Here is a 17,088-nt window from a genome sequence, read left to right on the forward strand (position 1 = left end):
CTATCACTATTACCTTTATCGCTTACACAGTTCTGGGATGGTGGTGAAAGCAACATCAGGCTGTAACATGCGGCTGAGGCTGGACTTGAGGCCAGAAGCAGTGCCATCACCTGTGAGCTCCAGCTTCACAAGGGAGACTCGTGAGTCACGGCCCGCCCGCCCGGAGGAGGCCGGAGAAGGGCACAGCCGAGGAGATCCTCAGGTACGCTGTGCTGAGAGCCCGCTGCTAAGCAGCTTCGCGTTCCCACGCTTTGAAAAGAAAAGGAAGCACTTCTGTTTTTAAAGGAAAAGTATCTTTATTGTTTGAAATATAAAAAAGTTGTCATGACATTTCTTCTCGGTGAGGTTTTAAAAATATAATGCCATTCAGTTTTTGTCAACTCTTGAAAACATCTAGAAGATCCCATTTAATGTGATATAAAATGCACTTACAACATCCAGTGTGACAGTAAGAAAAGCCACTCACAGGTACAGTTGAAACTGCTTTGAGAAAAAATTTCTCAATACTGAATCCCACATAAATAGGACTTTACTTTTTCTTATTTTCTAAAATACAGCATTCACTAGAGATCCTAAATCTAGCTTTCTCACCTTTGTTCTTGACAGATAAATGGAAAAGGAAGCAACAATTTTCCTGCTTTTTGAACTTTCATCTCAGTTTTAAGATAAAACACAGCCTTAATTTGCAACCAAGATCTTCTAGAATGCCTGCCTCATTTTCATCTTGTTTCAAGTCATAATTCATTAAAAATATAGGTGATGCAAATGTCCTTTTTCAAAGCGTGCCTTACTCAGCTGCCCAGGTCACCCTGCACAGCATTTCTGAAGTGTGGACACACGTGTACGCAGCTGTTGCACTGCCCTGGTGCTGCAGTGTGACCAAGGTGGGCTGCGGCACAGGCTCGGCGTGACCCGCTCACTGCACACGCCTGTGACACGGGGCTGCTTGGCTGCTGGACGGACCCTGCAGACACAAGCTAAGCAAAGGCGCACGGCCCCATGCTCTGTACGTACCTGTCGCTAATTAAAATAAGTGCATTTCTGCTGTGGAAATCCTTGGCCTGGAAATTTTTATTAGATCATCTTTTCAGAGCGTTAGTAAGAGCTTTGAAAAGCTTTTTTTTTTTTTTTTTTTTTTGAGCTGAAAGAAAGAGGAGTCAGATCAGTAGAATCATTCTCCACACTTAGGGTGCTGTTTTGGAAGCAAGCGAATCACCGCTCTCCAAGAGTGTGCTCACTAAAGAGACGTTAATTAAGAAAGTGCCTGAGCATGTACATCTGGAGTGCCCGAACAATGAGATACAGAGATTTGGTTACTTTTCTGGCAGGTTTGACTACAAAGGAAACTGACATTTAAAATAATATGGGGGGAAATGCAGAGGCACTTGGATGCTTACCAGTTTATTACTGCGGTCATAGCTGGGGACTTAAGCGAGTCGCTGACACTGAGTCACATGCTGACATTGTCCTTAAGTTCGGCTCTTCGGCCTTGGGCTCTGATGCTCCGGGGAGGACGTGTCCTGACAGGGTCTGTGGGAGCGCAGCCTGCATCGCCTTCCCGAGGACGCGCCTCTGACTCCTCATGGTGCCTCCACTCACTCCTCCCCATTCAACTCCTCCGGACAGCACCGAAAAGCTTTCTCTGGTTTTCTAGGCAATCTTTCAGCTTATCCTCTGTCAAAGTCAGTCGCTGCTCCAAAATTGAAACAGTCTGCAAAGAGGAGGACAACAGAATCAAGCCTGGAAACCCAGGGTTGGGGGAGGACGACCATAATGCTCTGCACAGGTGATCCCTTCTAGAACTGGCATGGTAACCTTCTGCCAAGGTGGGGCTCAGAAACGAGCCCCCAACTTGTTTTCTGCTGGGCTCAACCACAGGACATAGCACCATCGAGGGTGCTGAGGAAGAGAAAAAAACTGAAGATGAGGAGGAAAAAGAAGTAAGAGATCAGGCCGCTGCAGAGACCACCGTGAGGCCCTCATCTTTGGAGGCCCTCATGAGTCCAGGGAAGACCCTACACACGGCTGTCTGAGCAGTGTCACAGGCTACATGGTGACGTGTGGAGGAGTGGCAGGGGCGCTATTAGAATGCCACTGCTGGTATTTCTGTCACAGTCCAGTCCAGGGAGAGCAGGACCTAAGGCACCCAGCCGATGGATAACTGACTGCTCTCAGGTCCCTCACCAAGAGGACAACAGTAGTGCTGGGGAGGGAGGACTCCATGGATTGTGTCTTCTAACTCTGCTTGGATATGGCTGCATGGACTCACTTGGACATATACATACACATGTGTGTCAAGCTGAGAAAATCCTACTTTTTTAAACTGACTGCAATGCTGTCTGTCTTTTATGTCTTTTATTTAAAAAATCATATAAAACAAGGCATACATCAGGAAGCCACACAAAATACATGTGTCACTTAATGAATTCTCATAAGAGAAACACATACAGCTATCATCACCCAATGACAACTAAATCAGTGTGACCAAACAGCTGAAAAAAACCAACCTGGCAGAGGAAAGATTAATTCAGGCTCAGAGTCCAGAGGTATCAACCTTGGTCAGCTGACTCATCTGCCCTTAGGTCTGAGGCAAGGTAGAAACAGCTCCTTGGAAGGCAATGGGACAGGAAAGCTGCTCCCTCTGAGTAGCCCAGGGAGAAAGCTGGAGCCTGAGGCACTCCTGTCACCTGGACCTTCCTCCTGTTTCCATCAGTGGATGAATCCACTAATGAACCGAGACCCCGGATGACCTAGTGATGCTAACCCATCCATGGGCAATCAAGGCTTCCATACCATGAGCTCTGGGGGTCATTTCACATAACAAAAGTAATACCCAATAACTACAACCTTGCCAGATACCTCAGAGCACTTTCCCTGTGTCTCCTCTAATCACCTCACCTTCTTTACCTCACAATAGCCCTTCTCCTGACTTTTTGACCACTTTCTAGTATCTCTTTATAGTTTCATTTCTCACATACTCACTGCAAGACACTGATTTATTTTTTCTGTCTTTAAAACCTGGTATGTTTTTTAATCTGTACGTAATCCCTCTCTCCTTCCTCCTTTTGTTTTTGCTTTTTCCTTCTTCTTCTTCTTCTTTTTTTTTTTTGTGTGTGTTACTGGATTGAAACCAGAGCCTCCTGTGTGCTATGCAGGTGCTATACCACTGAGCTATACTCCCAGCCTTCTCTTTCTTTCTTTTCTTGACTGTTTGTCTGTTGAAGACTCTAGCCATCTGCCCTGTAAAGTTTCCACTGGTCTGGAAGTAGAACACTACTAGTGGAATTCTGCCATCCTCTGTACATTCTGGCAGCGGGGATAAAAGGCTTGGCCAGTGTAAATTCCTGCTAAGATTAGAGGTTAGTAATGGCGAATCTCCTAGAGCTTTCAATGATACAAACAGCCCACTGTGGCACATGTGCTGTAGGTTCACCACAACTGCTATAGATGGTGGTCTATTTTTTCATTATAGGGCACATTAATGTTTGATCATTTTCCTTTTAGTATGTTAACAACTCAGTGCCTACATTTATTAATTCCCAGGGAATGCAAATGAGAATATAATTCTATCATTAACAATTTAATCATTGGGAGAACTGGTAAACAAGAGACAGTTCTCTTATCTATTCCTTGGTTACATAGTGGCAGAGTTCGCATAGGAAGGTGAAGAAAAATGCTTCATTACATTAGTCAACAAATTTTAAGACGATGAAATGACTCCATCAATATTCTGAAGGTTACAAGTTTATCAGGTATCAGTTTACCATTATTTGAAAGTTTCTGCCTTTTATTACATAGACAGTATCAATGACTAATTAAAAATAACAGGGATGCAGATAATACCTGCTATCATTTCTTTTTTTCTTTTGCGGAACTGGGGATTGAACTCAGGCCCTTGCGTTTGCCCGGGAAGCGCTTATTCCACTGAGCCATCTCCCCAGCCCCACTTGGGTCTTTCTTATCGTCTGTCAGACTCCAAAACTATGAATGTATCTCTTGATTTCAAAAGTCCTAAGATGATATCCACGAGACAAAAATACTCATTTAACTAGTGGGTCTCCACAGTGGATGTAAAACAGAATCACACAATGGCTGACGTCAGGGTCAGGGCAAGACCTGGGCAGAGACACGCTCTTCAGCAGCCCTAGAGGTACAATGCACAGCCAGTGCTGGGGACCCAGGCAGGTGCTTCTGCGGAGGAGCTGGCTCAGCTCCAAAGACTTATTCTGGATGAATAACTGCCTCTCTGGTTACCCGTGAGCCTCTCTTGTACATAACTGTGATGATGTCTGCTCCCCAAATGCTGCAGAGGATCCACAGAAGACGCCAAAGGACATGGAGTCAGCAGAGCTGGAAGAGAAAGCTGTTCTGTGTCCACTTCAACAGACAGCTTTCCTTGCATTACATCTGTATCTCCTGACCAAGAGCCGGAAGCTTTTGATACATTATTTAAGATGCTCTATTAACTTTTTCCTTCTTTGTGAAGGTAAATTGCTTCAGAGGACTGGTTAAGATTCTAAAAGCAGAATACTAATCCTTCACCTCTGGAAGAAACTGTATCAACACAAGCTTTGGAATGAGAAAAGTTGTATATTTTGGACCATCAGAATCTTTTTGGACTAGTGAAAAACTTAAGAAACTTAACATTGTCAGGATTTACACTAATCTGAAATGTTTACTTCTAATACACTTTTCTTACAGTTCTAAATGTTTATTCAGGAGTGGCTTAATCTCAAAGTACTATGTCACAAATTCTAATGGCAAAACATCATTGCCTAAAACCAAATACTGTATTTATGGCACTAAGTCCCACTACCGTTCTTCATTGTCCACCTTGCCTTTCGGGGCCCAGGTGAGGAGACAGAACAGTGTGTGTATGCGCGTGTGAGAGTGTGCAGCCCACACATGCGCAGCCCACATGTGCGCATGGTCTCCGAGCCTCTCCCCAGGATCTAGCTCAGAGCAGCTCGGCCCTGCACGCCTTGTTCTATGACTGCCAGCTGGTGAAGAAGACTGCCCCGCCCGTCGTCTTTGCAGCCTGCTAAGCCAGGACGGCGCTGCGCTTCTTCTCCCGAGCCAGAGTGTGGCGACCCACCTGAGTCAGAACATGGAGCTGCTCCATGATATGCTCCAGGGCATCTGTCACGGCGAGTGGGATGCTTCTCTGACTCTCAGAGGGCAGGTCGCTCGTGTCGTCTGTTCTCTTTTTCACAGCTGCTGGTAAACATTCTGGTGATGTTAAGGAGGGGTTCAAGAAGTAGCCACAGCTCTCTTCACCCTTGACTGGCACAGTTCTAACAGTGGTTTCCGCTGTCTTTAACATCACAGAAAAGATAGGAAGACTCATGTTTTCCAAACTTTCAAATGATATATATGTAAAAATTTTAAATATTCTGTCTCTAAAAATTCTAAACTTGTACTTATTTATCCTCAACTATAATAAATTATGTAAACTAAAAATATAAAAAGAGAACAAAGCTAATAGCGAAATGAGAAAATCTATGATTTTCCTTTTCACTGAAATATATATTTTATACATCTGTCTGAGGAATCAGGTGTCCTGCCATTGAGATTGTTTAATTCTTAATTAAAACCAAACACCTTCATTAAAATAACTACTACCCAAAAAGTAGAAAGTAACCAGTTTTGGAAAAATGTAGCAAAATTGACACTCAATGCATTGCCTGTGGAAATATTAAAAAGTGCTACAGGTGCCACAAAAACAGCTCGGCAGCTCCTCACAAAATCAAAAGGAAGAAAAGGAAAAGCAAAAAATGAGAAGAGAAGGAAAAAGTGGGAACAAACTGTATGGTTTGTGTCTAGGTGTCCCCCCAAAGTCTCATGCAGGCACTGGGGCAGCTTCTAGAGTTGTGATTAATTCGCACTCCAGTGTTGGGATTATGGGTGTGTGCTCTACACCTGCCCTGGTGCGGATAGCATGAACGCGGTGTGAGGGAGGGAGATGGCTTGCCTGTCTCGAGAGGCTGCTGCCCCTCCCTTTTGGCTCTTGCTGTTTTCCACTGCCACGAACTGCTGCCCTCTGCCATGTGCCACTCTACTGTGGAGCCAGCTGAGTATATGGCCTGAAACCTCCACTAACTGTGAGCTAAATAAACCTTTCTTTGCTTAATTCTGGGCGTCAGATACTTTGTCCCAGCCAACGAGAGAAAAGTAACCCAGATGTAAAGCTTTTGTCAGTATGGAGACGACAAGGGGTTGGAGGAAGTAGAGGGAAACAGAAAAAGAAGGTGTATCATGTACTAATGTATACTCTTCCTATGGTGATCACTATGTCTATCTAAAATACATCAATAAACTTAATTAGTTAAAACATTACCATATGACCTAGTAATTCCACTGTAAACATATAACGAAAAGAAACGAGGACAGAGACTAAAACAAATATTCGTTCAATCTTCAAACTTGCCATTACTCACAACAGCCCAGATAAGAACAACCCAAGTATTATTCATAGGTAAATGTATAAAAAATGCATAAACTGTTGATGGATATTATTCTGCCACAAAGAATAGAATTATGATAAAAACAGCATGGATAAACCTTGTAAAGATTATGCTAAGAGAAATTAGCCAGACTCAGAAGAATGAACTCTGTAATTTCAGGCACATGAGGTTCCCCGCACAGGGAAATCCACAGGGCTGGCAATCAGAGTAGAGCATTCTAGGAGCGGCAGGAAGGGAAGCAGGATAATGGAGAGTTGTTGCTTAATGGGTGCAAAGTTTCTGTTTGGAATGACAGTAAGGTTCTTAAAATAGTGTTGATGGTTACACAACACAAGGTATTCCACATACTGAAACGCCAGGATCAAAGGCTCTGTTTTCTGCAGTCCTCCTCTTTGCCATCTTTTAGGAAGATGAAAACTTTCAGGTTCCTTTCTGCGCAGTCTTAGCAGCGGGCCATTTGTTTAGATGTAAAGAGAACAACCTCAACGTCTACTCGTACTCTTCTTGGGAAAAAAGAACAGAACCCAGAGGGCACACACGCCAGGCAACTGCTCCACCACCGCACTGCACCCTGGCCCCACACCACTATTTTTTTTTTTTTCTCCTCGGTATCAGGACCCTGCACTTGCCAGGCAAGCACTTCTACTGAGCTATCTCCCCAGCCCCAACCACACTACTCTTAATCCAAGTTTATTTTCTTTTTTCTTCGGAACCGGGGATTGAACTCAGGCCGTTGCGCTTGCCAGGGAAGCGCATATTCCGCTGAGCCGTCTCCCCGGCCCCCAAGTTTATTTTCATGTATGTTTAGCCTGCCCCTCGGGGCTCCCCTTCAGCTTCTGCAGCTGCCCTCGCCCTGTGGCGGCCCCAATCTAAGTGCTCAGGACACAGCTGGCAACACCAGTGAGACTCCGCTCTCTGGGACGCTCTGCAGCCGCCAGCTGTGCGGGAACTTAATCTACCTTTCTCTTGCAGACACTTACGAGCTTCTATATTTTTTTCATAACTTTGTTTTCTCATTTCTAACCAATTGCATTTGTCTTGGCAAGTCATCTGGTCTTGGAGGAGCTGTGCGCTACACCCCTAAATTTCCCACCTCTGGGATGCGCCAGACAAGATACAGTGGCCCCTCACTTACTGCGGTTACGTTCCTGTCACCCCCACAATAATTATATTTATTTTAGTATTTATATATATTTTAAGGCTTTATAAACCCTTCCCATGCTCTTGTAAACCTTTCCCACACTTTTAAAAATGTCTAATGTTCTTAACCATTTTCTTTTTCTCTCCTTTTTTAGTGTATTTAGCACAGGGTCTTCAGGCCTCACTACACAGATCGGACTCACAGTGACTGTCCTGTTTTCAGCCTCCCAAGTGCTGGGATTACAGGCGCGCACCTCATGCCCAGTGTCTCTTAACCGTTTTCTAAATGTGCAAGCCTATGTAATTTTAACAACAAATGTATACTGTATGGTACTACAAAATCCCAAGACATAGCGAAAAATCCATGATCAATAATGTAGGTTAATATTTTTTGAAAAGCTGCAAAGCAGCGAGTCTGTGGTAGTCGAATGGTGAAACGGTGAGCGGCCACAGTACCTGAAGGAGAAGCACTTCCGCTGTGCTGCCCGACTCTGAATTGCTCTACTCCACCTAGCAGAGAAAAGGCAGGATCACACAGAAACTGTCTGGAAGAAAACCTCCTGGCTCTGCTTGATGAAAGAACAGGCACTACGAACAACTCTTGATGCCATTCACTGGTTACACTGAGGCCCTGCGACCCACCTCCTACCTGCGCACTGCATGCCGGGCCACGGAGGACAGCATCCAGCCCCTTTCACTGTCCCAGCTCCCTGGAGTGAGCGCAGTGCGTGCTGCGCATGGACACGTGAGACCCACTGGGGCCCGTTTCATGGTCACAGGGCCCTTTGGACATCATCAACTGCCTCACGTCTGCAGGTCAGTACATGCACACTCACGAACAACCGCCCTTAACACCAAATACATGGTCCTCACACACACACACCAAATAACGGTCCTGCGTGCAGGGCAGGCTCTCCTGTCCTCACTGCTCCTGCCCTGCTGACACTGACCGTGTCTTGCTAAACCTCCGCAGCTGAGTCCATCGCCACACTGCACCTCACTGTGACATTTTCAGAGAAGGAATCCTGTACTGCACTCCCAAAACAGGACCGAGAGTAGCTAGCATACTAGTGTTTTCTTCTGTAGCCGGGCAGAGTCTGTGTTTATGCACCTGCTGTTTGTCTGCTGTGTGTCTCCCCCAGTGGACTGCACACAGCTTCTCTTCTCACCACGGCATGCTCGGAGCCTGTACCATGTCTGGTCTTTAGCAGGACCTTGAAAGTCTTTGACAATGTCAACCACTTACATGCAAATTTTACTACTATTCTCACAGATGGAAACCATGTTCTTTGTAGCCACGACAGTTAGTTTTGGTTTAGGTACACATCCTTGGGAGGCTGAGGCAGGAGGAATGCCAGTTCCAGGCCAGCCTGGACAACTTAGTCAGACCCTGTCTCAAAGTAAAAAAAGGATGGGTATATACAGCTCAGTGTTCCCTGGGTTCAACCTGTCTGTCTTCTCTCTCTCCAATATACTTAGGAATGTACACACATGGCCCCAAATATTAGTATTTTACTGTAATAACTTCCAGTTGTTCATGGAAAAAGGTCCTAACAGAAATAACAAAGCACTCATTGCACTTGAGGTTTGCAGTCAGGGTGGCTGGTGAAGAAAGGACAGTAAGAAAATGGGGGTGTAGGCGAGGGCTGATGGCAATCTAAGAAGTAAAAAAGCTCCCGTATATAGTACATATGGCCTTAATAATCATTTTCTTGTCTGGGACTAGAAAACGAATACATCACACATGACATATAGAGATGAATAAAACAAATGGAATAGAATGCAATGAGAGAAAAAACCTACCAGACTGTCATCCTGCAACACATACCTGCTTTTCCATCTCTCAAAAGTGTTAGCGTCTGTGTGTTGATGGATTCTGTCCCACTAATGAACCTGCCTTTGCATTTTGTTTGCAGCAGGAAGAGTGAGGGACAGCTTAGGGAAGTTTCAATGCATTTACTTTTAAAATGAAAAACAAAAACTGATGTGCAAGATTCTAGGCTAACAGAAGTCTAGCTAATGAGTCTATGCTACCCGCTGCTCAGTTCACTTTCCAGTCAATACTTCCTGCACTCCCACATCATACTAAACAATCATCAAGGCCAAGTGCGAGTTCAGCATGATGCCTCCTCCCAAGGGGTGGAGAGAGTGAGGCAGGGCAGGGCCTACGTCCTCCACGGCGCCTGGGACGGGGCTGGCACTGCTGGGTAAGCAAGAAACAGGAGCAGACTGGTGGCTGCTGGGCTGCAGGAGGGCAAGTGCTCTGGGAGGTCACAAAGGAACTAATCGTGCCTCATCCCTTTTTCATCTCTTCCTTTGCTGCTCATGCTCAAAGAACAGTGTGGAAGGGAAATACATGCATGGGTTTGGTTAGGGAGCAAATACCTCCTGTGGTCACACTAGTGTTACAGCAAAGAGAACACCAGCTACGGCACCTTCCCCCACAAAGCTCAAAATTCTCCCCAGAACTACTCTGCCTGGAAGCAGCTTAGGGCAGCCACGGTCCTGTGTCCTCCCTGGGTGCACCCGTGATCACCGTCTCAAATACAGGGAATGCGGCCTCATCAAGGGCACAGGAAAAGTCTACGTGGCTAAGAAATCCTTATCTTCACAGGGTAAAAGTACCACTTTCATCTGAACAAATACAATAGAGCAAAAATTCAGGTTTGACTGATATCAGTCAGCAAAGAACTCTGAAAGTCACATGTGGCAGATAAACCACTCTTAACCAGTTCTTTAAATACCAGGATTAATTTTAATCCACAAATCCTTAATTGTCACAATAGAGAATTCATTTCTTTTTTAAAAACATAGTCAGCACATAGTAACTATACATATATACAGGGGCAGGGAGACAGCTTAGCATGCGAACAACATGTGTGATAATCATGGCACAGCACTTGACATATCTTGTTAAACAAGAATGAATTCTTTTAATGCATCAATAAAAATGTGAATTTTCTGGTAGCACCAAACATGTCTATTAGGAAATTAACTGGTCACTATCATAACCAGGAGTCACGCATCTATAGCCAAAGCAATCCTGAAGAACAAGAGCACAGCAGAAGGCACTACAGTCCTGGATTTCAAATCCCAGTACAAAGCCACAGTGATCAAAACAACATCCTCCTAGCACAGAAACACACGTTAATCAACGGACTAGAACTGCGAGGATGCAGAGATGACCCCAGGCACCTTTAGCCACCACACCTTCCACAAAGGGCCAGAAACATGCACTAGAGGAAAGGCAGTCTCTTTAACACACTGCGCTGGGAAAACTGGTTGTCCACATGCAGAAGAATGAAGCTAGGCACACACCTCTCAGCTGGTATTAAAATCAAATTAAGGGCTGGTGAGATGGCTCAGTGGTCTAAAGCGCCTACTTGGAACAAGCGTGGCAAAGCACAGGGACCGCGGTTCGATCCCCCAGCACCACATGCCAGCCAGCCCCGCCCCCTGGTGGGCTGAGCTGGCGCCACACACACACACACAAAATAAATAAATAAATAAATGTTTTCAGAGAGCACATTGGCCAAGCATTGGCCGTGACTCATCCACATGGCTGCACTGATAAAGGTTCTACAATCTGAGGTACAGGATCTCAGGACAAATCCTGAGGGCATTTCACTGACCTTCTCAGACCAAAAAGCTACAACTCTTGTTGCATAGGTCCTGCTTTATCTTGGTCTTAACCATCCAGCAGAAAAGTATGAAGACGAAATTATAAGAAATAAAGCCATGCTGTTAAGTTGAGCTGTGGGGGACTCAGGTCAATAATTTCTGACATTGCCAGTTAAACAGAAGACCCAATGCTATTATGGGCTACTGGACTCTTTTAGAATATTTTGCTGAGTTTACACACCTATGATATTCAATAACGGAACTTAGAAAAAATGGGGTATAACTATGAATGTCCATTTTGTATCTGTGTATTCAAAGTGGTTGGGATAGATATATAGTTACATTCTGTTAATGAATAGAATGATTTGTTCTAATGGTGTTTGTAAATAGGATCACAAGTCTGCATCTTGTACAGCAATTAACCCCTAAGAAGAATATATGCAGTGTATTATTTGTTGAAAAATAAAAAAATAAAAAAATAAATAAAAAATAAAAAAAAATAAAAAAATCAAATTAAAATGCCTCTAGATAGAGAAACCTAATGAGTATGCCAGAAGATAAAATAGTAACACTCCTGAAGACATAGGTATAGGAAGGGCTTTTGGAAAAGAACTCCAGTTGCACGGGAAATAATACCAACAACCAACACATAGGACTGTATCAAATTGAAAGTCTTCTGCAAATCAAAGGAAACAACCAAGGGAAGACACAGCTAGCAGAACGGGAACATTTCTTCGCCATCTACTCTTTGGCCAGAGGACCAACATCTAGAACAAGTTAATAACAACAAAAACCAGACACACCCAAAAATAAAAGATCAAATAAAAAAATGGGCAACTGAAATGGATAGATACCAAATAAGGAGGGTATGAAAAACTGCTCAGCATCTTTGGCCATTTGAGAAATGCAAGTCAGAATAACACCAAGATCCCATCTCACTCTTGGAAGATGGCCAACATCAAGAACTCAAAAATCAGCATGCTGCCCACCAAGGATGTGAGGGCGAAGGAACCCTTGTCGCTAGTGGGAATGCAAACTGCTACAACCACTATGGAAGTCAGCAGGAAGATTCCTCAAAAAACTAAAACCAGAAATTCTATGTGACCCAGCTCTACCTTTCCTGGCTGTCTCCAACTTAGAGACATAATACTACAGTGATACGTTCATTCCCGTGTAGAGAGCAGCTCAGCCCACCATAGCTAAACCTTGCACGTGGCCTAGTGTGTGTCAACAGATGAACAGATAAAGAAAAATATGGCATATACACACAGCAAGTGGTGTACTACTCAGCCATAAAGGAGGATACATTTGAGTTATTTGTAGGAAAGTGGATGCACCTTGAGACCATAATGCTAAGTGAAAAACACCAGATGCAGAAGATTAAACAGTTTCTCTTACATTACCTTCCTCCAATAAATATACATAATAGGAAACACAGATGGGGAAATGGGTAGATGGGGGATGGGTGGAGGGGAAGGGAAAGGGACTAGGATAAGATGAAACATCTAAATGCACCTCTTCAATCAATCAATCAATCAATCAATCAATAAATATGCCTCTTCCTCACTATGAACATATTTATTATACACTTTGGGCAAACATATACTAATAAAATTTGCTACAAAGAGAACATCCACACATTGAAAGCTATTATTATTCATATAATTAACATAGGGACATTCAAGATGCTGTGGTGATTCACAAAAGTTCACACATATATGTGCCTCCCTTCCTTCTCTCCTCTTTCTACCCTTCTCAACCCCCCTAGCTGTGGCTGGCTCACTGGCGTCACCTCATTCCTGTCAGACTCTGCCATCCATGGAGTTTGAGTTGCCCGTGATGTACAGAACACGCCTGTATTCCCAGGACATTATGACACCCCCTCAGGACCAACTTTTTCTCAGGTGTCTAGCATGAAGCACGAGACACAGGCTGTCGAGATGAATTCAGCTGACCTGCATCAGCCAAGCTACCTGGCACAAAAAGCATTAATAATGTGACAGTATGTGGATGGCAGGATAAGCCGCAGGTTAGGCCAGTGCTGTTCTTTCCTGGAAATCACTGGCCCGAATGCCTCCTTAGAGGCATTGAGGGAGCGATGCACACATCCATTACCCAACTGCAAATCACTTCTTGAGCTTTAGCCATGAAAAGCTCATTTGATGGCTTCCAGTGGGAGGGCATGAAGACTTTTTCTGACAAACGTGAAAGTAAAAGGCATTTCACTTGTTAAGATAATCAGTGGTCTGAACTTCAGATACATCTTTGATACACAGAACAAGATTTTTTTTCACATTTTTAGTTTTGATTTTATTTAATTTTGGTTTTATTCTGCAGGTGGAGAGTAAAACAGATTAAGAGGCAGAAAAATCTAGCCAAAAGTGGTCTTTAAACTTCTAGCCAAAGTAAATTTCCTTTACTGACTACTCTGAAATAGACTTGGACTGCTCACTGGCCAGAGTGAGTACCAGAAAAATGCAAGCATCAGATCAGGAAATTTAACTGAAAGTCCTTTTGCTTCTTCTATTCCTGACATTTTCTGATATATTTGCCTGCCTGCCTGTCTGTCTGTCTGTCTGTCTGTCTCTCCCCCTCCGTCCCCCCACCCCCACAGAATCTTTTGCCTAATCAAAAACTAAAGCAATGCCACTTCTCAAAGAAAGGATCTATTCTTATTGACAATATTTAGAACACAGACTAGAAACTCCAATAATCTCTACATGGGATCTAAGATAATGAAGACATAGTATTTGTTGACAAAAAACTTTTATTTAGTACCTATGCTAGGCAAAATCCTAGGTGACAGAGATGAGAATGTATTGCTTTCTTTTTTTGCTATAACAAATTACTATAAAATTAATGATTTAAAACAACGCAAACTTATTATCTTATAATGCTGGAGGTCAGATGTCCAAAACAGGTATTATGGGGTAAGCTGCTAACTATAACCACACTCATAATTTTTAATGGAAAAAGGTTAGAAAGTAAATACTGGACATTTATTCTCTTAAGTTTGAGGTCCCTATTAAATTTCCAAAGGAGAAAAGTCCCTACTGTAATTGCAAGTGGATGACTCTGGATTCTGTGGCGAGGCTAGGGATGGAGCTGTACACTTGGGAGGTTCTGGTATGAAGATCTCTGTATCTACAGGTCTGTGATCACTCAAGGAGCCAAATAAGAGCTGCAAAGACCTGAGTGGACAAGAGAAGTGGCCTCGGGTTGAAGGGCCACCAGGAAGAGGAAGTGGGCGTGGTCAGTGCTACTGAGAGCTGCACAGGAGTCTCAGGCCTGTGACCCTGACACGGGGGAGACAGCAGCTGAGTTCCCATGAGCTGGGAAGCGCGGAGGTGAGGCGGTGAGGCGAGTGGGTATTAGCTGCTCTCGCAAGAGAGACCTGCAGTGGAAGGACGCAGAGCAAGGAGGGGCCGGAGTAGGACGAAGGGCCCAAGGCTCTGTTTTTATTTATTTTTTGGTGGAACCAGGGATTGAACTCAGGCCTTTGTGCTTGCTAGGCAAGCACTTATTCTACTGAGTGATCTCCCAGGCCCCCTAAAATACATCACACATGGTGTGCTGGTGGAAAACAACAAGCAGAAAGAAGGCACAGGTAACACAAAACAGTGAGGGCAGAAACGCTAGACCAGTGTGCTGGGGTGGGAGTGGCTGAGGACCCCTGAGGCTCTGTATAAACTTGGGGTGTAAGTCAGAATAGCTGTCTAGTCCATTTTAGCTCCTTAAAAAAAATTTACCAATGTTTTAAGAAAGTTGCATATAAGTTTCATTTTTTCCTGTATTTTCTCAATTTTTCTACTCGGTAGGATTTGGCTTTCTGTCCAGCATCTTTCTGTGGTCTTTATATAATTTTAGCCCATCTACAAACACCTTGCTGGATGGACACCCACACTTGTGCTGCTCACCTTTTCTGGTAGCACCATTCGGCATGGGTCCCATACTTCCTCACGTAAACCAGAAGTGCTTTGCCAGTCTGCTGACCTTTATGGGACCCTCACACAACCTGAGGCTCGTCATCCTCTCAATGGGTACAGATCAAGTGGAAAGAGGAGAGACACATCTTTCCTGAGGATGCAGGAAGGAAGACTGAAGTTGTTTTAATGGCGCACGCTTTGGTCAGAGGTCAACAAAGGATCGAACATCAGCATCCAAATCCAGCTCCTGAGGTGTAGGTGGAGTAGGCAGAGCAACAGACTCAACACAGGTTGCAATTCTTCTGGACATCAGATGAATGGAACAAGAGTGTCGCTGTGATGGGCCATACACTTCCAGGTGAGGAAAAGAGCCAGGCGTGGGCAATGAGGAGGCAGGATGCCTGGTGCGTGGGAGACACCTTCTGGGGCTGATGAATTGTCCAAGTAGGACAGAAAAAGAGTAGGAGGCTTTAAACTGAGTCTACAATCAGCACAAAGGATTCAGAGGGTCACTGAGCTCATCTGAGAATACGGACAGAGAGGATATTTGGTTTTTCTTTTTCTTTTTTCTTTTTTTTTTTTTTTTTAGAAAAAATGGGGTATACTGATGAATGTCCATTTTGTATCTGTGTATTCAAAGAGGTTGGGATAGATATATAGTTGCATTCTCTTAATGAACAGAATGATTTGTTCTAATGGTGTTTGTAAATAGGATCACAAGTCCGCATCTTGTACAGCAATTAACCACTAAGAAGAATATATGCAGTGTATTATTTGTTGAAACTGTACAAACTGTACTTCCGATTTGATTTTAAACTGTCTCATTGCTGTTTATCAATAAAACTTTGAAAAAAAATATAATGATAAAAAAAAAAGATATTTGGTTTTTCAGAAGTGACTGAATGTTGCTGTCTACATGGTTTTCTCCCCCTGAGGTCAAGAGTTGTGTTGCAGTAGGGATGCCAGCCCTGCCCCTAGGGCCAGCTGAGCCAGCCACAAAAAAAAAAAAAAAAAAAAGAAAAAGAAATTTCCACTGAGTGTGCTAATGTGTGCATACAATCCCAATGTTAGGGAACCAGAGGCACAAGGATCACTCTGAGTTTGATACCAGGCTGGGCTACATAGTGAGTTCAGGGCCAACCTAGGCTACATAGTGAGGCCTCTTATCTCAGAAAAAACGAAGGAAAAATAAAAGATAGGGAGAGGGAAGAAGAGATGAGAAATAGATTTTAAATTTGGAAATTCAGTTTGAAGATGAAAAATCAAACCCTCCATTTAAACCTTATATGCAAATCTCGAAGGCATTTTTAATTTGTTTTTGAATTCAATGGATGGCTCTTGACAGACCAACCAGGGAACAGAAGAAAGAGCTACAGTGTCCCCAGTGCGGTTGACACAGGATCACAACACAGAATTCATCTTCGATTTCTGGAATTTTTAGAAATTTAGGATGTTGATTCTAAAGGAGATAACTGCATCAATTCTTTCATACATGCATAGTGTATTATGTATTCTTGAAAGAACAGTCTGATCAAGTCTGATTGATTTAAAAGCATTTCTAGGATAAAATCAGAAAATATATGAAATTTTGTCTCCAAAACTAAATTTAGAGCTGAAAAGTCTTGTTTGTCCCTCCCCAGCCCCATAGGTGGTATGCGGTGCCAGGGATTGAACTGCAGTCCCTGTGCTTTTGCCTAAGCTTGTCTAAGCAGGTGCTTAGAGCTATCTTGCCGGCTACTGAAATATCATTTTTAATATAAGTCTTTAAAATCTCATTGCTGGGGCTGGGGAGATAGCTCAGTAGAATAAGCGCTTGTTTGGCAAGGTCCTGAGTTTGATCCCTGGTACCACCAAACAAAAAAACCAAAAAACCACAGCAATGGTACTATCAATTAAAATATTCAAAAGATAAACTTAGTCCTCTTGGAAAAGACAGC

At 43.6% G+C, this 17,088-nt stretch overlaps 1 protein-coding gene across 3 annotated transcripts in view; it reads right to left on the minus strand.

The window, feature by feature from the left end:
- Nucleotides 1-283: 283 nt before the first annotated feature.
- The window catches only part of Poc1b (POC1 centriolar protein B), a 96,984-nt gene continuing 80,179 nt past the window's right edge, over nt 284-17,088 (minus strand). The window contains exons 11-12 of one of the 3 annotated variants that reach the window (XM_023716320.1): nt 5,096-5,314; nt 284-1,711 (exon numbers count right to left, since the gene is read on the minus strand). In XM_023716320.1, coding sequence (XP_023572088.1) covers nt 1,610-1,711; nt 5,096-5,314 — 321 coding nt within the window. In that variant the 3' untranslated portion in view covers nt 284-1,609. Of the gene's footprint in view, nt 1,712-5,095; nt 5,315-17,088 lie in introns of those variants that run through there. The other 2 variants (XM_023716325.1, XR_002821321.1) reach the window with 2 other exon arrangements.

This window comes from Octodon degus, unplaced genomic scaffold (assembly GCF_000260255.1).
Source record: "Octodon degus isolate 3935 unplaced genomic scaffold, OctDeg1.0 scaffold00004, whole genome shotgun sequence".
NCBI lineage: Eukaryota > Metazoa > Chordata > Mammalia > Rodentia > Octodontidae > Octodon > Octodon degus.